Raw genomic sequence first — 23,047 nt, forward strand, 5'->3', positions numbered from 1 at the left:
TGTAAACATTATTAAGATCTGCAAGTTCCTAATCCGAAATTGCTCCACCAATCAAGTTATCGAATAATAAATCTTTGTGTGATGAATTGTGTGATAATTATATTACTGAGTACACTTCAACCATGTTTTAATGAGATTTAGCTACAATGACCTCATGATGAGCTATTATCTAAAGTGGGAATTTTTCAGACAAGAAATGATTAACCTAGAAAAGAAAAATCAAGAAACCACAAACTTTGTTCTAATCCTTTGCATCGAACGCTATATCCATGCCGTGAGTGGTTCATAGCTATTTTGGAATATTGTCAGCTAGATAGGTCTGCACTCGTCAAGTGACAATAAGCAGTTCCACAGTAAATCAGCCTTAACCGTTAGAGACATGTTAAAATTTGGTTTCTTTTCTTGGAATATCTTTGATGCGCGTACTGTGTTAAACGCTTTACAGTCGAGGTAATTACAACAGGCAAGGATATAGACAGATGTTCGGATTAATACTTAATATATAAAAATATAAAAAGCCAGACGAAGGCAGAAGTCTATAAATCAAAACATGTTAATCCACCTTAAAAAATACTCGTACATTTTTACGATCATTTAGTGAAGAATTTTAATCCTAAATGACTGTCCGATATAAATCATTAACAAAGATAGAATACTCATATATCCTACACCTTTTCAAAACACCAATCACTAAATATCTCTTAAACACGATCTGATACAAGGTGAAAAAGGGAAATAAGCCGAGGTGTATAAAACATTGAATAGATACAATACTGAAACCATAGATAAAGCTTAGTTAGACCATCAAATTTTATCTATATTTTATATCAAAACTCATAAATTTTAAACGCATTAATAGCATGATTCTAGTTATAAAATAAGGTGGAGATCGGAACCTAACTTTTGCTATGCTATATTATAAGTATAAGGGGGTGAAGGCCGACACCGGACAGATTCAGGAAAGCACTGACCGTGGCATCAGAAATTGTCTTAATTAGAGAAAGGTTCGAACCAAAGGCACCGCATCGCATGGCAAACGATATTCCAACTCTACGGCTGGGCTATTCTGGGTATAACATGGCTGTAACAATTGCCTAACTTTATTTGACTAGGGATAGTACTTAAGTGGCCCGTAAATTGGCCTTAAACTGGTCAAAATTTGTTAATTTGCTGAAACTCAAAAAATCTATTTTGGAGATTTATAGGCTAGGTTAAGATTATGACAAGGGAACAAAATGAAAATTTTGTAAATCTTACAAAAACACGATAGAACGAATTTACATTGTGCTCCACCCTTTAACAACTTCTTCAGCAAATTCTATACGTATCCTCTTGGCTATGATTGATTGTCAGAGAAAAGGATTCTACATTTTTTCTATGAAAAAAAATTCATAGCCATTCTTCGTAACAACTGATAATGTCATCACTGACAACTTTTGTGCTGGGATAACCCTATGAACATCATCCTTCACGTTCAATACTAGTATTTTCATAAATATTTTTCAATTGATCTTCTGACAATCGGAAACCGGCTGTCTTTCATAGAAAGTTATAAACTGTGTGTGTTCTATGAAATGAACATTGTACGTAGCATTATATAGAGCCTCCAATTGTTAGTTGTTGTTTTTTAAGGCTAAAAAACCCTCTGTATATGCCATATAAAATATTAACAATGTTGTTTTAATTTTAATTTCAATACATAGCACTCAGTTAATATTCATTACAACAAAAATATTGGGACACTGTAGAGTACAATGGAAACTCATCAGGATGCCCTTTCATACCTAAATTTCATTGTTTTGTTTTTTCTGGTAAAATACTTTATTTTTTAAACAATGGGTATCGTCACTGGCTTCTACGCTACATTTCCAAAAATATGGTTGGTTTAAGAAATCCAACAGGTAAAGGCCAGTAACTCCATTTTTTCATCAACCAATTTATTATCAATTTCAAAATTACTGAGTTTCATCACAATCTGATGAAAACTGTATTTCTAATCTAATTTTTGACTCAACCCGCTTCAATCACCTTGTCAGAATCTTATAACCAGAAAATAGTGCTCTGATTTTCATAATGGCAAGCTTTTACGGACCATTTTTTCAATAGACTCAGTTGTAAATGGACCATTGTGAAACATAATAGTCAAGAGATTGAGATCAGGATCAGATTATTGGTGTTCTCCTTGCATGGAGACTTCTATCCTATTTAATAGATCACAAGTAGAAATATAGTCTATTTATCTCTCTGATCATGACATATAAAACCAACACTATAATTCATTTAAAGGTTCAAGCCCTAATATTCTGAGTCCATGAGCCAATGTTTCACGAGCACAATTGAACAGTCCTAGCCGGGCCTGAAACAGAGAAATACTGAGTTAATGAATTAAAGGAATATTGTTTGAAAGTTTCATAGCTTGACCAGGGTATAATTTCGGCATCTTTGTTTTTTTGTTTTAATCAAAATGACCCAATATTTCCTATGATTAGCCAATTTTAAAATCTATGATGATAATTTGAGAATGAAATCAAATTTTATATTTTTTGTGACAATTTTCTGCCAAATCTAGAATGATATGACAACTGTCTATGGTCTCTATTACCTTAATAAACTGGCAAGATCTATCTGAAGGCTACAACAGGAATATTTTGAAAAGCAAATCAAAATTGAAATTCTGACTAATTTCTAATCAAATTTTTAACCCAAATTGAACCTTGAGATGGACTCTACATTTTTTAAAAATTTTGCAAAGTGAGAGTAGCGTTTCAGCGTAGGATTCAGAGGTTGCTTCTAGAGTGAATACAAACAAGACACTAAAAGACAATAATAAAAATTAGTATTACCTCCATTGTCCCTTTGTCTTGACCATTAACCTTCAGTTCAGCATAAGCTGAATTTATTGCATGACTGAAGTAAATAAATTCAAAATATCAATTATTTGAAGCATTAGCCTCTTTTAAACTAACAAAAAAAAATATTTGTTGCTCTGTTTTAAAAAAATTCTGATTTATCAAAAAATAACTCCAAATGGCAAACTATGATCTGATTTTATAGAACTTTCATTCATCAAAATGGACTAAATTTTGTGGTTTTAGTCACATATTCACATTGAATTTTGCATCGAATGATAATCTTAAAAATCTGGCTGTACAAATCCAAATGCAACTAGTAAAAACCTTTGGCGATTTGGTTTTTTGTGATAGTGAAAACAAAATTGGTCTAGCTTTCTGAAAGTACTGGATCAACAGACATCAATTGAGAAAACCAAATGGTGCAAATATAAGCTTTAAGAAACCATAAACTATTCATCAATCTAAGATAACATACATACCCTAATACAAAAAGATATTGGACCAATGTATGAGGTTGATACTTATCTAATGCAAGTTGAAGAACATCTGGATATCTAAAAGATAAATAAATATATTTGATAAACAAGAGTTTATTCACTGTTCATAAACAATATTAATATTAGTGACCTGAGCTCATTCATGTTTGGTCAAAATCAGTCTTGAAATATAGTTCTGTGTGTCTAAGAAGAAATTGCTTTCAACTGATATGCACTACCTTGATAATTGGAATATCAGGAAACAAGCCTTCTCTTCTGGTAATAATTTATAATCTATTGTCTCTATATCATCTATTTTCATCTCTTTCTTTAAACTGAAAAAAACATAATATTATAAAGTGATATGTGAAACAATGGTGGCACTCGATTGGAGAGTTCTGAACATGTTCCGTCTGTCCCAAATCTGGCCTCAATAAAATGGTATGGAAGCAGATACGTCAAATTCAAAATTTTTCCATCTATTTCTTTCTCCACCATTTTGAATTCTTCTTCATCATATGTTCCAACATGTTTTATGAATGTTTGGTAAATTCTTTAAATCTCGAACGTTCAGAACTCACCAATCAATCAACAGGGGGAATAATCAGAACTCTCAGGGTCGCTTATTTCTCTTTCACAGAAGTGTACGTCGTATGTACATGACTGAAGATGGGAGTTTCAGCAAGCTGGTCACAGGTATACATGCACAGATTAATATGTAAGACCAGTTTACAATGTAAGACCAATTTACAATGTAAGAACAGTTTACAATGTAAGACCAGTTTACAATGTAAGAACAGTTTACAATGTAAGACCAGTTTACACTGTAAGACCAGTTTACCCTGTAAGACCAGTTTACAATGTCAGAAAAGTTTACAATGTAAGAACAGTTTACAATGTAAGAACAGTTTACAGTTTACAAATACATAAATAGTGTTTACTTTGTAAGTACTGTTTACTCTTTAAGTAGTTTTTAATTACAATTCAATAAAAAGATCAATCTGTAAGAACAGTTTACAATGTAAGTAGTGTGTACTCTGCAAGTATAGTTTACTGAGTAAGTACAATTCATGTAAAACGATTAATCTGTAAGATCAGTTTACAATGTAAGTTGTGTTTACTCTACAAGTACAGTTTACAAAGTGAGTAAATTCATGTAAAAAGATTAATCTGTAAGAACAGTTTAAAGTGAAAGTAGTGTTTACTCTACTAGTACAGTTTACAGAGTAAGTACAATTCATGTAAAAAGATTAATCTGTAAGAACAGTTTACAGTCTAAGTAGTGTTTACTCTGCAAGTTAAGTTACAATCAATGTACTTAACTCTTGTTCAATAGAAGACAGTAATTTGAAATCAAATCCATGACCAACTTAAATGTATCTCTGTTAAAATTTACCTGTATAATCTGGCATGACAATACTGTAAAAATAAGCCAGAATCTGCTTTTAAATTCACAAACTTTTCCAAATTAAAATCATAGCTTCTTCGTCTTGATGATGATAAGTATTGAACAACTACTGATGATAATGCAAGATGATCAGCAATTTTGTCAAATTCATCCATGTTGATTTTAGTAGCTGAAAAAGATGATTGTTTTTATAAAGACAATTCAAATTGACATATTATCAATATCTCTATTTCTTAGAGTTTAATTCCTCCACACAAGATAAATATTAATATACCCTATGACTGTTGACACATGTTTTGTGGTTAACTGTCATTTCCTGTCCAACTGCTTGGAACAGACATATCATGTGAATGCAATAGAGACTGAAGTTTGGATATTTTTAAGTTTGTTTCAATTGGTCATCTTTGTGTTATTGCCTTTAACTTGACTTGTCTATGACAATGCAAAAGCAGTTGTTAGATTTTGCAACTCACTTTCAGAAGATTCGATAATCTTTCGAGCTTCATTCTTGGCTGTATTCAACACCTCTTCTAAAAATACTGCGTTACCCTTTCTTGTACTGATACCAAATATTTTACCAAACATGAGGTGAAACTCGTGTTTTTGTCTACAAAAAATAAAACTACAAGTAACAAACTACAAATAACAATCTACATACAACAAACTACAAATAACAAACTACAAATAACAATCTACATATAACAAACTACAAAAAACAAAATACATATAACAAACTACAAACAACAAACTACAAATAACAATCTACATATAACAAACTACAGATAACAAACTACAAATAACAATCTACTGAATCTACAAATAACAATCTACAAATAACAAACTACAAATAACAATCTACTGAATCTACAAATAACAATATACAAATATCAAACTACAAATAACAATCTACAAATAACAATCTACTGAATCTACAAATAACAATCTACAAATAACAAACTACACACATACAAACTCTACACATGTCCATGAACCCTCTACAAATGAAAATTCCACCCTTTGAAAACACTGGACAGGTACACACATAAAAACTCTATGCTGTGCTGTTTTTAATATGCATGTTAACTTACATGTTCTGCAAAATATCTGGATATAACATATTTAAACTTATGTAAAGATTTCTAAAATGTGCTGCTTGATCTTCACTAACCTAAAATAAACAAGAAAAATATCAAAACCTTGTTTAGTTTTACTTTATATTTGACTGACAACAACTGACAGTTGACAGTAATAAACTCTCAATTACATAAATTAACAACAGTACAATTCTTCCACCATCAAAACTATTTTGACAAAAGACAAAGGATGGTATTTCATGTTCACTATACACGACTAGTGGTATTGTTGATACCAACCTAAAATCTCAGCCTTTTTCTGTTTGAAATCACAATTCAATCACCACATAGGGTGTATAAAAACTGATTAGCTTACCACATAATGAATTTTATCAAAATTATATTTTTCATATCTATCTACAGCTGCTACTATGTCTCTGAAATATTATAAAACAATTCATTAATGTTTGAAATATCTGAATGTACACATCAAATCTATTTATCTAAATATATATATCCAGTCCAATCATTTCAATCAGTCCATGTCTTCTGCTTGTGCCGTGTGAAGATATTCAGTATTATTCAGAAATGAATGGAGTTTTACATCCTACTTTTCTGCACCTAATGGGCTAATGAAGATAGGCAACGCAGTGTGTAATGAGGGAAAATTTTACAGGAAAGTGGTTTAGCTTACTCTTTCTAGATTTCCAACTGTAGAGGGGCCTCTAACATGCACAGCACATGGGGCTTCAGTTTATTGTCCAGAATTCAATATGCTTTTTCCATGTCAGCCCCTCTGACCTGCATCAATGACTATGGGAAGCCAAGTTGAAAAATCTGGGATTATCTGGATCTATGCTGGTATTTAATACATCTACTTGTAGTGTACACCCTCACTTAGTACATCAAGTTGATTGACATATGAACCCCACCTCTGCCAGTGACAACAGAAACATACCTTGTTAAATATAAGGATGAACCGTCACTCTTCTTAATATATATTGTATATTCCTTATCACCTTTTTGAGACACAAGAGCACCCATACCGTTCCTATAAACAATCAAATTATTAGTTTATGATTCTAAAAAATCTAAAAAAAATTGTTTTTGGACATAAAGATTCATAGTGGTGATAGCAACTAGAAAACAGAATCTTATTTTACTGGTTAGTGGAGCAGGTTGTTTTGTGAGCAAGCTTCTAGAATGAACTTATCAATTCAAATGCTGTTATTACCTTTCCTTTAGCTTGCCTTGTTCATTGAGGTCTTTTACTAACTGTCGAGCTCTCTCTCTATACATAGACTCAGTATGTGTTTCATCAAATTCAATTCCTAATCTCTACAAATATAAAATAATATTCTGAAGATTCTTGTATATAAATGATAAACCAAGTTTACGTTAATAGTTTTCCTATGATTTATTAATGATGTAAAAGTGTTTTTATATTAAAATATAAAATTTTAGATTTTAAAAAGATAAAAGCACTTTTATTTGAAATTCAATTCCAGTGTAAATTCATTTGTGTAAGCCGAATACAACCAAATACACAGCCATCTCTTCTCACCTTTCAACAATAAACTCATCACATCATAAAGCATTCAAAGGACTTAACTTATGCAGGCATATATAGAACACTGGGCCAACTCTCGATAGTACTGGCCATGGCATCAGAATTTTTTAAGGTGTACATACCTTGTACATTTTATCATATTCTGATCGAGATATATCACACAATCTCTTCCATAATGTTTCAAATTCTTCTACTCTTTCTCCTACAAATGTAAAGTTTTCAGTCACAAGTTAAGTTTATGTCCAGTCCCTATTTAATAATATGAACATATGCTACATTGAAAACCTTGTTTTATCAAACGGAGTAATTTTTTGAAAATAGAAAACTACTCCATTGTTAAATTTAGAAGAGTTGCAAAAGCTAGAATCTAATTCAAAATCTCCTAAAACTATTTAACTATTAATAACATTAAGATAAAAAAAACTGGACATTTTTCATTCTTATATCAAGGATGTATGCCTTAGGGTTTTTGGACTAGAGTTGTTTTATCACGAAAATTCTCAAAAAAAAAATTTCATTTGAACATCTGTATCTTATGATGTATAAGACATACAATAATAATTTACCACTATCAATTCTTTGATAAAGTTCTTTAGTTTCTGTATATGTAGGAGTTAATCTGCCATCATCTCCACCTGCTTCCTCATCTATTTTATTGTGAATTTCAACGTACACCTGAAATTTTCGAAAATGTGGTTAAAAATATCACTTTTTTACAAATCTGGTTAAAAATCTAAAGTTTTCAAAGTGTGGTTAAAAATATAAATTTGTTTTCAAATGTGGTTAAAAATTTCACGTTTTCAAAATGTGGCTAAAAATATCAAATTTTTACAAATCTGGCTAGAATCTAAAGTTTTCCAATTTGGTTAAAAATGTCAAATTGAAACAAATCTAGTTAAAAATTTAAAGTTTTCAAAATGTGGTTAAAAATATAAATTTTTTACAAATCTGGTTTAAAATCAATACTGTGTTTAGAGATATAGACATCATATTATTGGCTTCTTCAGATCAAGTTTCTTTCAGAGGAATACAACTTCTTAGAATAAACATACAATTTAAATTCTCAAACTCAATAAGAGTATATATTATCTATCAGTAGATTAATTGGTGCCATATCAATATCTCTGTATAATTCAATAAATTCAAAAAACTAAATAATTATTGAAAAATGATTAAAACCTACTTACAACTTTAGAAATATTTTTAATTATTACTTAATTAATTTTATGAGATTATCGAATTCAAGGGATTCTGTTGTATATTTATGACACCAGGTATGTCCACTGATGAATATTTCCTCTTTGGTTCAAGTTTGAGAATTATATTCATTTTAAGAGTATTCATGTTTTCATGCTACACATGAATACATTAAATGAAAGAATGACAAAAATGTGCAGTAACTTTAACATTTATTTTTATTTTCAAAATCCATAAAATATGTACCTCATATAAATGCTTTAATGGATCTGCTTGTAATTTTTCTTCACTACCATATCTTTGAAATGCCACACACAACAAAACTATATCAAATATAACGGTATTGAATATATAATTCAGCTTTCCATCATTAATGTCCCTTAGCACACTTCTTTAAACAAACGAACCTGTCTTGAAATGTAGACATGAGAAAAAGTTCTACTTGTCCAACTTCAGTAGAGACGCAGGCTGAAAATAAGCCAGTTGTCTAAAGATCACATAGCGTGAAACTCTGAGTAACAACATGATTCAATTTCTGTTTTAATATTTCTATATCACTTTACAATTGATGTATTGAGCACTACTTTAACAGTGAAAATATTTGTAAGTTGGCATATGTCACACAATAAATTTTAAAGAATATTCAATGAAAGTGACTTCTGTCAGTAACGAAGGGTGTAAAAAAAATTTAAAAGAATCACAAACAGAGGTTTGTTCAGTGATATATGGTATAACAATGCAATGAAATTTGACCTATGCTCTTACAGGGCTAAAATGAAATGCTATGCAGTGTGGAATGAGAAAATTCTGACAAGGACAGTACCACAGGCTGCAATGTTTTCCATTACCATTTGTTAACAACACTATACATAGAAATAATAGACTGATGCTTCCCTTTCAACCAGCTAATAGTAAAAAATACGAACCAACTTGTAAACCATGATCTCCTAGATAATTCAGTCGAACAACATCATGGTTAAATGTTTTATAAAGGTTAGACAAACAATTGCCTAATACTGTAGAGTGTAGATGACCAACGTGGAAAGGTTTGGCTATGTTTGGTGAACTGTAATGGAAAGATAGCCTGCCAACCAAAGCAAGATAACCGAATGCCCAAAGCAGTACCAAAACCATAGTTTCAATCCTTTTTACTTTAAATTTGAAAAGGACCACTTCTTGTTGCTATGCTGCATATGCATCAGAGATTAACAAACATCAGAAAACTCTCGCTGATGGGTAGTCAGTTACAAAACAGATGGGGGGACTACTGTCAAGGTTTAATTGAAAATGTAGCAGATCCATGGATGCTTCATGGACACATGCCTCTCATGAAATGCCTGAAGGGTTCTACCGCCAACAAAAATTATTTCATTCTGACACATAATTTTGGGCAAAATCGTATAAAATTCAAATCTTTGAATTTGTAAGAAGGCAGGGTGCAAACCATTTTTCTAGACTCCCCCGCCACTCTCAACACCCCCCCCCTCCTCTCTTGTAGACCAACTTGTGTGGCCACTGTATGGCTTTATAACAAATTGTGTCATCTTTTGTGGGAATATAAACAGAAGAGAGGCAAACATTTAAACTAACCTAAACTCAACCACAATTTTTTTCTTCTCAATATCTAAGTCACCTTTGTTGTAAATTGGTCCATTTTTGACAATTGATTCTAAAATTGACTGTAATCAAAAGAACACAATTACTATTTTATGCAGGTTATTTTTCTTGTCATTTCTTCCAAAGTCTTTCAGGGAGAAATATTTTTCTAAATTTCTGGCTGAACTTAAACTGTTATAGTGCGTTCATACCACTAAATTTAGTGCAGCTTAACTATCAACCCTTCTTCGAGTCTGATTTACTGTTTTTGGGTGATCGTTCAGATAGACTAAAAAGTTAAGACAGCTTTGACAGTACCTTTGTAATCATAGGTCATAATACTGTTTTCAATGCGCATTTTGACACGCGTTCACGAGGGCTCTCTTTAGACCCTAACTAAAGTGGCTATATTAGAAAGTTTGGTCTAATTTCAATTCTACTGTTTCTATATATTTCAACTTTGAAAAGTATTGAAACACAATCTTATTTATCGTTTTCACTCTGGACAATTCATACACTTACCTTATTAAATTTATCTTTGTTTACAGAAATAATACCATTAGAGAATTTATCGAAGTCTACATTCTCTATAACATCATCCTATAAAATAAGTTTCAAGCTTTTTTATCATCTGATTACTCTACAGCTCCAGAATTATGTCTTTCTTATCTAAAGTTTAATTATTCAATCTCATGTTGTGCAATACTGACATCATAACCTGGTCAAGCTAGTCCAGAATAAGGAACTTAAAAAGTTTATGTAATTCTTCAGTAGTTTTAGCATTAAAATATTAACGGAAGGATTTTTTTAGTTAAAATAAGATAAGGCAAGGGACACATATCACTTCATTTTGTTCTACAGTTTTTAGTGATTTGAGCATCTAGTACTGTTTCAACTAAAAAAAAACCAGACTGCTCCTATAAACTTGAAGTTTCATTCCAGGTAAAAAAGTAGTACTGGTATATATTTCCCTTACTTCAGGTAAATTTTTCAATAACTGGTTGTCAATTATATCTGGCTTGAGAATAAACATTGGCTGAGTGGTACTAAATAAATAGAAAATGACAACTCATTATGGTAAGTTCAGTTCTTCTGTTTTCTTCAGATAAATTCTTAGTGCAGAAAATGATAATCAAGAATAGTATTTACAGACACTGTCAACCAGTCTTCGGGTTTACTGTTTATTCATCCAGTTGTTGGTTCTGCAAAGTGAAAAAATAAGAAGCCATCCTATTCCCTCCTAACAACAATGAGTTTAACAGGCTGGCTGTGGCTGTTGAACAGGATGACTGGAATGTCAATGAAATTTTCAACAAAACAACACGAAGTGCTGCTGTAAGTTGTTTTGGTTTGCTAGCTCCTATCACCAACCAGTAATAACACTGGGTTTGCTCTCCATCAATTTCTGATTGTATGAGGCCTATTTTAAATTACCGATACCTTTTATGTGGTCTACAGTTATTATATAAATGTTTCTCCAAATTATTATCTTTTCCAAGTGATCTTACCAGCTGAAATAACAAAATAAATATTTGCCCTATTTATGTGGCACTTTCCAGACCAAGTATGGCACTGTAAAAACTATTTACATACGATTTACATACTAGCTTAAATTGTAGGCTTAAATACTCCTCTGCCTATGCTTCTACTTCTTCCAGTATCAGTAAGAAAGGTGTTCATTGAACAAGAAAGAGTGAAGACAGAAGGATATGTGCTCACATAGCTTAATTACCCGATTTACAAGGATTTTTCTTATACAGGTAGCCATATCTGCTGTTATTACTGACAATTTATTGATTTCTATGATCAACTTGTAGGTATGTAATTATTGTGATCACATTGACCGACTGGGGGCTGACATTTTGTATGGGAGTTAACTCTAGAAAATGATCAAAAGACACAGACCACAATGGTGCTAATCAAGTCATAGTCCTGCAAGATGTTACAAAAAATAATATGAATGGAGTTTTACGTCATACTTTTCTGCAACTTATGGGTTAACGAAGACGGGAAACGCCATGCAGTGTGCGATGAAGTAATTTTTTTTAATAAACTTCTCTTTTTCGTGGTCAGATTAGAATATCTTTTTTACTGTCAATTCACAAGTTTACAAAGTAAAATTAGTAAAGCTGCTATTCTGTAATTATTGTGCTGTTCTGTAATCATTGTGCTGTTCTGTAATTATTGTGCTGCTCTGTAATTATTGTGCTGTTCTGTAATTATTGTGCTGTTCTGTAATTATTGTGGAACAATAGGCCTTGATCCACTTTGATTTCCAAAATTTATTTCACAGCATTTAAAACAATTTGTCAAACTTTGATCATGTCATCCTTTTGGAATGTTCATACAGAAATATTTCTCATCACTACCACACATTATACATATAAAATGAAGTGGTGTTTTCCTCAAAATAAATGTCATTCATCATCAAATAGTCTAACAGTTTGGGTTGACTGAATGTAGCCTACATCAGCATCCCCCAATTTCCTCAGGCCTACATCAAAATTCAATTATGCAAAATAAGCCAGTTTTACATGTGAAATTATGTAGGTCTACATTAATTCATATGGTCTATGGTGTAAGTGTAATTATAATTATCCTTTGCATTATTCCCTGAGGAGAGTCAGATTATGGAGTGGACAAGTTTTGTAGCCTGGCAAGTCTCTGACGCTAAGAAATTACCTGGCCAATCTTATCAACTTAATGCTGCTAGATAATGTTCATCTCATATACAATAACTAACATTGGCGAAGGTTGAGTCGAATGGTGCGTGGCAGAGATACAGAATGGTATATTGACAGCACCATCGTAAGGGTGGGGTCTGTGGGGGCTGGGCCCCAGCAAGTGAGAATTAAGGCCCAGCTAAATCTTCTTCAGTTCAGAGATTTACAGAGTTTTTGTACAAAACCAAATGATATAGATTTCAATACGTTTTTGGCACCTCAAAATTGTCATAAATGAATTCTCTGGGCCTTTAATTCTTCAAATTTACAAACTCTGAGCCCCAGCACCAAATCATTCCTGGCAACGGGGCTGCATATTTCAATTGAGATATCATAAGAGTGAACATTCCTGCCTCATTAGCATTAGAAAATCCACCACAATAGCCACGGTAGTCATAGTGGAGCTCAAATTCCACAAATATTTTTAGACCGAATAATAAATGAAAACAACCAATATTAGCATCACATAAAGCTTTATTTCTGGAAGCGCAATATTGTCATTACTGTAGCATAATAATAATAATAATAATAATAATAATAATTAGAAGTAAAGATAAGAGATATAATATATAAGATAGAATCAACATTGTAGTAAATTTCGCCTAAAGCACTTAAACAATGACAGTAACATATAATGTTGCACATTAATAATGAAAGAAAAAACATTTCTAGATAGCATTAAATTGTACTAGAAAAAGCTATTAGCCTTAGAGACAAGATTTTTAAACTTATACATTATAATTCGCTTGGCGTGTATGTATAACATATCAACATTCGCAAAAAACAAGACAAAGCTTATTGTTTTGAATATCTTTAGAAGAGACAAGCTAGGTGATAAAAATTACATTTGGAAATAAACTAGTAGGGTTAATATTTGGACTGAATTAAAATATTCTAATATTACATAAATATCATTGCAGGTGTAAAAATGTAAATTTTGAGCTAGATATCAAAATGAAAATGACCTGCAGACAGAGTAACAATACCCAAGACTATCATAAGTATTTTCTAGTAATTTGTCTCAACCATTTTTAAAAATATCTTTAAAAAACAATTTGAATATTTAAAAACAGAAACAAACTGATGTATTAATCTCTTGACTCCTATAATATCACACAATTTTATTCAAGGCATGCATATTTAGGTAATTTAAAGGAATCTGATTGGATGGCATTCTCACCTTAGACTAACCAATCAAAGTTCTAATCGATATTAAAGATAAGACAATTATTCAGATGTTTGCAACAACAGACCTTGGATTTGTTTCTCTAATACATGTACATTGCTTTTGGAACAAAACATCACCAATTCGACAAAGGTAAAATAGTAACAGTAAAAGTCTGTGTCCAGGATAGAACTATATCAATAGTTCACATTTCAGAAAAACTACTGAGGACAAATATAATTATGCCCATTCAGAGAGGTTTACGATGCAAGTCCAATGTGATTTGACTCCAGATCAACTGTTCATGGATACATTTGAAAATATCCCTGGATGTGCATAAATACCTTTCCCTGACAATATACTTTGTTTCCTATCTAAGAATAAAGGAAGATTTTATACAAATCTAGACCTCACTCAATCAGCCTGACTCAAAATAAGGTTAATGTGAATCAAATCGCAAAAGCAATTGCCCAGAGAAATCAAGTGAATATACAACTGGATTAATTTTGACTAATACTTTCGCCATTAGTCCTATAGACACAGACACAACCCATAACAATATTAGTATACAAGTATATCTATATAGATAGAGCAATGATTTAGAGTGTGGTATTAAGTTATAGATGCACAGATATAAAGCTTTTGTGTATTTTATATAATAAACAGATAATTGTGTATTTGATACTAGTAACAGTAATGAGTCAGTGATTTGAACCAGTTTGGGTTAAATTTAACTGTGTTAATTTCTTGGTTAAGTGTTAGTAAAAAAATAAATCTTGATATTTTTCGACATTGGTTATTTCCTTCACAAACATCCTTACAAAGCTTAAATTAAACTATCTGTAGTACTTATCAGAATTGAAATCTGATGTCCACTTTACTAACAATTATTTACAATATCATGGTCAGTTAGGACTTTTCATGTCAGGTTACTGCCTGTGAGATTTTTTCGTAATGTCCAGGAAGTGATAACAGTCTAAACAGTCTTTAGTTTAAATAACAAACAGCGGAACCAGGCATCAATTTTAAAAAGTGATACAGGTAACTTAAATTGAAAACTGGTAAAGCAAGTATTTAAATAAATAATAAAACAATTTTTATTCTGGTCATTCCTAACTCATTACTGTACCATGTGAACGGACGGGCAAACCACAGACACCACTCTTTAAGTATTAATCAAGCTTAATAATAAGATTAATTAATAATCCCTCAAATAATACAAAAATAAAGACAACTATATCATTTACAAAAAACATCACGAATACAAAGCAATTTTATGTCAAAAATCACAATTTTTATTTTGACAATTAAAATTTGGCCCCATCTTTAACTTCATACGCTGGTGGTATCATTTGTTTAAAACAAACATATTTTTGTAAATATTAAAACAAAAACAATACAAAAACAAATAATAAGAAAAAAAGAATTAAATCAAAAACAATACTAAGAATAATACAAAAGAATATCATGCTTTTAAAAAGCGACATGGAAAGCACATTATATGTCTACTTAAAGCCTAACTAAGTTATATAATATTTAATCTACATATAGAAATAATAATATACATTGAATAAAATAAACTTCTTTGGTCTGTCATGTTTTGTGACATGTGTCGTTTGGTTTTGGTTAATATGATTTGGTTTGCATGATAATAAAAATTTGTACAAGAGTTTTAACATGATATCTTATTCCACTGTTACTTCAACTAGTCAATTTTAATATCTAGGTAAAGGGCATCACTTCTCAGGTTGAAAAATTCTACAAATAGATTTTTTTAAATTTAAAAGGTTAATGTCTGTATCCAGGTTAAATAATACTTGCTGTTAAGTTTTAAACAGACATTATGTTAATCAAAAACTAAGGTCGGATTTAAATTCACCAAGGTAAGATGGCTAACTAAAGGGAACTTTATCTGCTGCTAAAGCAACCATTTTGAGGCCAATTTTCAATGGGAAAAAGAAACATTTTAATATTGCAGCTTTTAAATATTTAAGAAATATCAACTTTAACTTTGACTTATCAATATAAGGCAATCTATCTTTAATATTAGTCCTAACACTCAGTTATTTACACTTTATTGTTAAATGCCTGGGGGCAGACAGAGAGAACAATTTAAAAATTAATTTTAAGTTAAGTTACAGATTTACATATCATACAAAAAACTTAAGTCTGAATAACATGAACTTTTATGTTGACTATAGTACCACTATAAGACAATTTTATGGAATCTACCATGTTCCTTTAGCAACGGTCCAATGATTAACATGAAGTGTAGTGATTGCAGATATTGGTGTCAATTTCAAGATTTGATGGCTCTCTAAGTACCTTACATGTGCAAAATCTCCAATATCATGATGGCAATATTTCTTTGATAATATATAGTTTTCCACTACCCTGTTTCATTTCGATTCAATCTGAAGCTTAAACTTATGTCAAAGTAAAAATTGGAAAATTTTGATTTGTGGTAATTTGCATCAAGAGGAGGCAACTCATAGAATATTGCTGTATTCGAACATTTTCATCAAGAAATAATATCATTTAAATAGTGATCATTGAGAATTAACATATCAAATTTAACTTTATCTTAACTTATCATATATTTTTACTTTGTGACCTAGGCCAGTGCTTTTATGATCATTATGTTCTCATCACCATCTAACAGAACAAAAATATATCAAGATTTTAATCAATTATTTTAATTTTATTTTATTAAAATATAGAGGTATATATCAATTAGCTCTAGACTCTCATGTTTCCAAAACATATCTTCTCATTGTTAATTCTACATATTTGCATATATATGAAAATTTGTTTTTTTATTTTTAAATATAATCGGATGTCAAATTAAAGAAACTAGTCAGACAAATTTATTATTTAGTAATATCATATAGCAGCAGTTTTTACATTTCTAATGAAGTATTTATCATGCAGAATGGAATAACATGACATATGCCATAAACAGAGTTCATAAATATGCATAAAATAGAAATTGTCAGAAGAGAAAACCTTGATATGTATAACATGTCTTATCAAATATGAAACTCATTAGCTTCAGATATTTTGAAAGTCAGATAATCAGTATATTCAATTTGCTATTGTGAAAATAAAAAAATATGGAACCCTTATGTCGTATTTGTTTATAGCTCAAGGGAATTAATTTAAGTAATTCACAGTATTCTTATTACTGTCTATCTACTAGAATTAATTTTCATATGAAATGTGGTTTCCATCTTGCCATTGGATGCAGTAATTTGATCACAGTAAATTTTATCACACGGTAAATTGATCATAGTATATTGTTCATAGTGTATCAAAATTATAACAATTTCTGTGACAAATCTACTAGGTCAATTTTACTTGTGACCAATTTGCCTGTGACCAGTATTCTGTGACCAGTTTGCAGTGAACAGACAATATATAGCATTTCCAAACCAGGGTGCCATTTTATGGTGCTTTATCAAATTTCTAGGGTTCCATATTTTTCAAGTGAACAAAATTTGATATTCAAATCCTTTGTGGCAAGCCTTGTCATGTCATGCATGCGCAATTTGAAATAAAAAGAGTTAAACAAAAGTATATAAATGGTAAATAAGTGGTTACTGTGAATATATAATAATAATAATAATAAGTTGATATAGATCACTAACAAAAAAATAAACACAAATAAACAATCATTAGATTGTCTTTCACAATACTTTTAGTATTTAAATTTAGAGCAACAAAGAATACCTAATTGAAAATCTAAGTCCAGAAAAAACTAGATGAGCAGTGTAGGAAACAACAACAATAATCTGCCATTAAATGATGTCTAAATAATGCTAATGATGAAATGAGATAATTAAATGTCATGTTTTAACAATAGTCAACAATGGTTTATGAAAATGTGATTTGATCTATTAGTTTTGTATCATTGAAAATCAACACTCACAATTCTAAAATGAATTTACATGTTTTTGCCCTATACATATGAGAAGCTTCGTTGATTTGTTCTCTTTCAGCTTATAGGTATATTATTTGAATTTAAATACTTTTTTATCCACAAGGCATCTTTTGACAAACCATGCAAAGAATATCTCAGATGCACATGAAAGCTTTGTTAAATTTTAAATTCAGGAATCAAGTCACTGACATGTCTATAGCAGACATGTCATAAATATAATACCTTTATAACAATCAAAATCATTTCCTTTTTGGTTCATCTGAACTTAGTAAAATTTATTACTTTTGTTAGAATATAAATATTAGTTTCTTAACTTTCACACTTTATCAAAATTGCATATGAATGTGCAAAAATTGTTGAATTTACATCGTTTTACGTAAGGCTATTGTTTAATTTGTCTTCATAACTTTTGTAGCTCAGACTTAGTTTTTGTTCATCAGTTTTTATTTTCAAATATCTGCCACCAACATTAGTGTCACATATATCAAATGGAAAGAATTGAAATTTACAAGCTAGATATCTTCTAGATCACTGTGACATATGATATAAATGAAACAGTTTTTATAAATCCATATATAATATTAAGATGAAGCCATATTTTTTAATCAGAGAGAAGTTCAGTGATAATGAAATTAATTTCTATTTCTAACCATTGTGACAGGTATTTGACATGGTAGACATAAGAACAAATGAGTCAAAAACCTTCAGGATAAATTTGATTTAGAAAAAATAAAATATCTGGATGTATTTTTTTTCAAATACAATTCAAGGTTTTGGACACTCTTGGAGAACTATTGTTGGAATTAAAACATTATGGTTATAGTTATAAAACAATGTTATTTTCCCTATAACTCAACATTAATGAATATTATCAGATCAATGTTACCAAACCATAATAGGTGGATGGTCTGCAATCACTCTCATCAAATCAAATCGTGTATCTTTGGTTATATCTTAGTGATACTTTGGTCTAAAATGAAAGGATGGATGAATATGAATGAATGAAATGATTGATATCACAATAAAGCTATATGATGTAACTTCTAGGAATATAATATATAATATGTAATATTTGTAGCTGCATATAGAACATTATACCCAGGGCAGGATAGGAGAAGCCATTTTGTGTCTGTCATTTTGTTTCAAAAGAAATATGGAGCAGTTCAAATAACCGCTGGCAAATTTGAATGTTTATTTTATGATTTTTGATAAATGGGGCCCTGGTCCATAGAGGGTACCTTTATAAACTTATTTTGTATTTTTAAGAAAAATGACAATGTCAACAGTTCTTCACATGAACATTTTCAAGAAAAGGTTCTGGAAAACTAAAAAGAATGGTATTTTTTCCTCTACATTTGCTTCTCCTAACATGTTCAAGGTATTAGAAAACAATCTTATCTTAACATTATCTTTTCAAGGCACATCGTAACTTTTGGTCAAACTAAAATCTTCATATCAACAAATAGGCCATTTAATATTTATTTTACAAAGTGATTTCATCACTAAAATAAACACACACTCTTTTGGACCTGAAGTTAGTTGGCATATATCAGATTGAATATCAAACTTTCTCTGGCTAAAAAATCAAAGTTATTAATCATACAAGCCTGTTGTAATATGCCTGAAACACACCACTAGCATAAGTGCTGAACTGTCAGAAGACAGAAGCACACATTGCAGACTACATAATGTATCATCAGCTAAATTCAGGTCCAAAACTTTACAATTTGACTTTGTTTGACCATAGCTTTAACGGAACGGATCAATTCTTGGAATTTAATCTATAACATTTCACAAAAATATTCCTAGAATTTGAGCCATTTCATTAAAATCTCTCACTCATTACATAAATTTCACAAGATTAATCATTTTCAAATTTCAGAAAAGTTCCAAATGCAAATGTTATAATAATACACTGGCTACATTAAATTATATACAGTAAATGAAACATACAATAATATTAATCTGTATCCAGATGCAATTTCAGGAATGGTACCTGCTGGCATTCAGATGACATTTCTAAGTGGAATTGGTTTGAGAATTTTTGTCAATGCTGTTCTTCCCCATGCTGATTGATTAATTACAGACTTTGTTTCATAAACCTCATGCTTTCAACTAGCAAAATTAGGATACATTAGGCCCTACCTCGTCTGCCAAAATGTAATATGCACCCATAATGCAGGAATTTTTAACCTATTTCTTGATTGCTGAGACACTGTATAAAAGCTACATTCAGATTCTAATGGACCAAAACACGCTTAATCTCTTGTACCTGTTAAAGCATAAAATGACTAATGTCTTGTCTTGTGAGGTTCCTGAAAACAAGCACCATATTTGCAGGAACTGAATACAGATTAATAGTTATACTCTAATCAACTACATGATGTTATATTTTGATTAACAAACCTGCAGTATGATCATACTTTGTTTACAAATACAGCTATATATCATCTCCTGTCAACAAAAACATTAAAATATCCTTTTAAAGTGTGACCACAAGTAAACAAAAATATTAGACAAAAACTAAACCTTAATATTGATGAATGTACAAAGCTAATTAATGAAAAATGTAAACTGATGACTATGTCCTATAATTAGTTTGGACATCAAAGACAAAAGCATTGAGTATTATATATCTCAACTACAATAGCCACTACTATAATGCTTAAAGCATAACAATTATATTTACAATTAGAGCAAAATTTCATCTATGGCCTAATACCTTTGATTTGCCTTTGATTTTTCTTAACTTAGTCACTTAGTGACCAATATTACAGACAGCTATTTGTTGAAATACTGCATTTAATGTATAAGATCATTCAAAAGATCTTTTTTAACCTTGAGCACTCTCCAGAGTTAAATGGTCATCTTTCCTATACCACCATGCATTTAAATTGCCAATGTTTCACCAATGCAGATAAATTCAACAAATCATGAAATTAAGAGTTTTGAAATCTAGTAAAAAATGTTAAAATGATAAAAATGAATGATTCTTTGGTAGTAAAAAAAACGTAATACCAACAATTTGTGCCTTATTAAACATAAGTTGTACCAAAATATATAGTTTAATAATAGTTAGATAAAAGTTCTAAATTGAGCTAAATTGTCTGAAATATTAGTTCAACAAAAATTGTTAAGACATAACTATGAATGAGCCAAAATGTTTGATACCTTTAAACTGAATAAGATTGTTTGATTTGTAAGGTTATATATGTATGACAAGAATAATTCCATAGTTTTACTGCTTGAAGTCCTAATTCATATTCTTGGCTTAACAATGTTTCTTCCGATACTGAAACCCCTACATTTCCTATTTGAATTTGTGACCAATTGAATTTCAAGCCCATAGCATATGAGCCAATTTCTTTGAAAGGTTGGGATTCCAGATGATGAAGACTTTTGGACAGTTTGGGCCTGTTTCTAAAAAATTTAACTTCAATTACGACGTCAAGAGAATACAACAGAATTCAAAATTAGTCTTAATGATTGACTACCAAATGACCAAAACACTCAAATCAATCTAATATAAGTCTTCATAAAATCAGGCCTTTACAGCAGTAAAATTATTGAATTTGCTCTGGTAATAACTACAATATGGTTAAACACCATCAATGTTAGTAAAAATGTTTTGTTCTAAATGCTATAATGATTAATGAATATACAATGGACAATTTTGATTAGTTCAAGTTATCTTTGGTTCTGCATTTAATCATATACAAAAAAAAATATTAACATAATATCTTGATTGCCTATCAAGACACAAACAAAATATTGGACCCAAAATGTTGTTGTTTGTTGGGAACCACTATCATACAATAAAATACACAAAATACTGAGGAAAATGAACGTATAAGGAGCTCCTATTTTGTTTTAAGTACAGTTGGGGCAAACCTTTTATTGTGTACATACAGTACACAGTCATATATATATGTACATAGTATGAGCATAATAAAATGAAAAAAAAAAAGAAAAAATAATGAAAATTAAAATATACTTCAAAGAAAAGTAAAAATCAAATATTATATTGTATATACTGCAGACGTTTTTCAAAGATTTTTTTTCCAAATTGCTTATTTAGGCTTAGTAGCTACACAACCAAAAACATAATATACTAAATCAAGGGCAATTCTGTAAAATATACCTTTCATGGAAATCATGTTGATTTCATAAATATCTGAAAATATTCAGACAAATTTATATTCTTAAAGAAATTACAAATCTCCAGATTAGCTAATACATACAGTAATCTAAATTAGACAATGTAAAAGTCAACCCAGACATGTTCAGATAGAAACGGATATATATTAGTTTTATTTCTACAGTTTAATCATATGATGTTACTTCATAGTTTTATTGATTTTTACAATATGCAGTCGGTAAGAATAACTAATCTACATTTGACTTGTACATCATGTCTGCAACTTCAAGTCTTTTTACTGAAGATAAGTAATTTGTATCCATGCAACATATAAAAAAATCCAATTTGAAACGTGTACATTATAGATATCTTAACCAATTTGAGCTTACAGACGATGCTATTTTGCTCTTGCAATATATCATTTCTGATAATGGAAATTTCACCTTTGATCACAAATACCTATTTGGATCATATTATAACCATGCACAATACCATTAGGTTCCATTGTTCTAGCTACAGTTTTATATGATAAAATACAATATATTATAATAAACTTTGAAAAATGTCTGCAGTATACATCTATATTAAATGTTCATGTGCTCTTTACAACCAAACCAAATGTTACAAGGCCCTATTAAATTTGTTCTAGTAGACTAACACAAGGCACTCTGAGAAATTTCATGTAAATTTTACGTCATAAAACAAGAAATGCATCTTTCCCTTTATATTATCAATTTAACAACAAGGCGCAAAAAAGCCAATTCTATTTCCGAAGTTAATTTCGTTTCTATTGTGTGTTCACTTAATAGTACAGACTTCAAAAAGATTAAGCTTATGTCATTTATGTATGTGTACTTTTTAATCTGTAGTTTTTCAACATTATCCATGATTTTTGTAAAAATCAATGAA

The 23,047-nt window shown here is 30.3% G+C and overlaps 1 protein-coding gene across 1 annotated transcript; it reads right to left on the minus strand.

Moving 5' to 3' along the window:
- Nucleotides 1-2,269: 2,269 nt before the first annotated feature.
- LOTGIDRAFT_163540 (hypothetical protein) lies at nucleotides 2,270-11,940 on the minus strand (the record flags this gene model as incomplete). Its single annotated transcript, XM_009060044.1, has 18 exons — nucleotides 2,270-2,356; nucleotides 2,844-2,907; nucleotides 3,332-3,406; nucleotides 3,568-3,663; nucleotides 4,725-4,905; nucleotides 5,210-5,343; nucleotides 5,825-5,904; nucleotides 6,186-6,246; nucleotides 6,768-6,860; nucleotides 7,044-7,147; nucleotides 7,502-7,581; nucleotides 7,946-8,054; nucleotides 8,823-8,899; nucleotides 9,503-9,642; nucleotides 10,167-10,255; nucleotides 10,695-10,772; nucleotides 11,681-11,683; nucleotides 11,905-11,940. 18 exons carry the CDS (start codon nucleotides 11,938-11,940, stop codon nucleotides 2,270-2,272), a joined length of 1,587 nt encoding a protein of 528 aa, XP_009058292.1.
- Nucleotides 11,941-23,047: the final 11,107 nt, after the last annotated feature.

The sequence above is a fragment of the Lottia gigantea genome (genome assembly GCF_000327385.1).
Source record: "Lottia gigantea unplaced genomic scaffold LOTGIsca_40, whole genome shotgun sequence".
Taxonomy (NCBI): domain Eukaryota; kingdom Metazoa; phylum Mollusca; class Gastropoda; family Lottiidae; genus Lottia; species Lottia gigantea.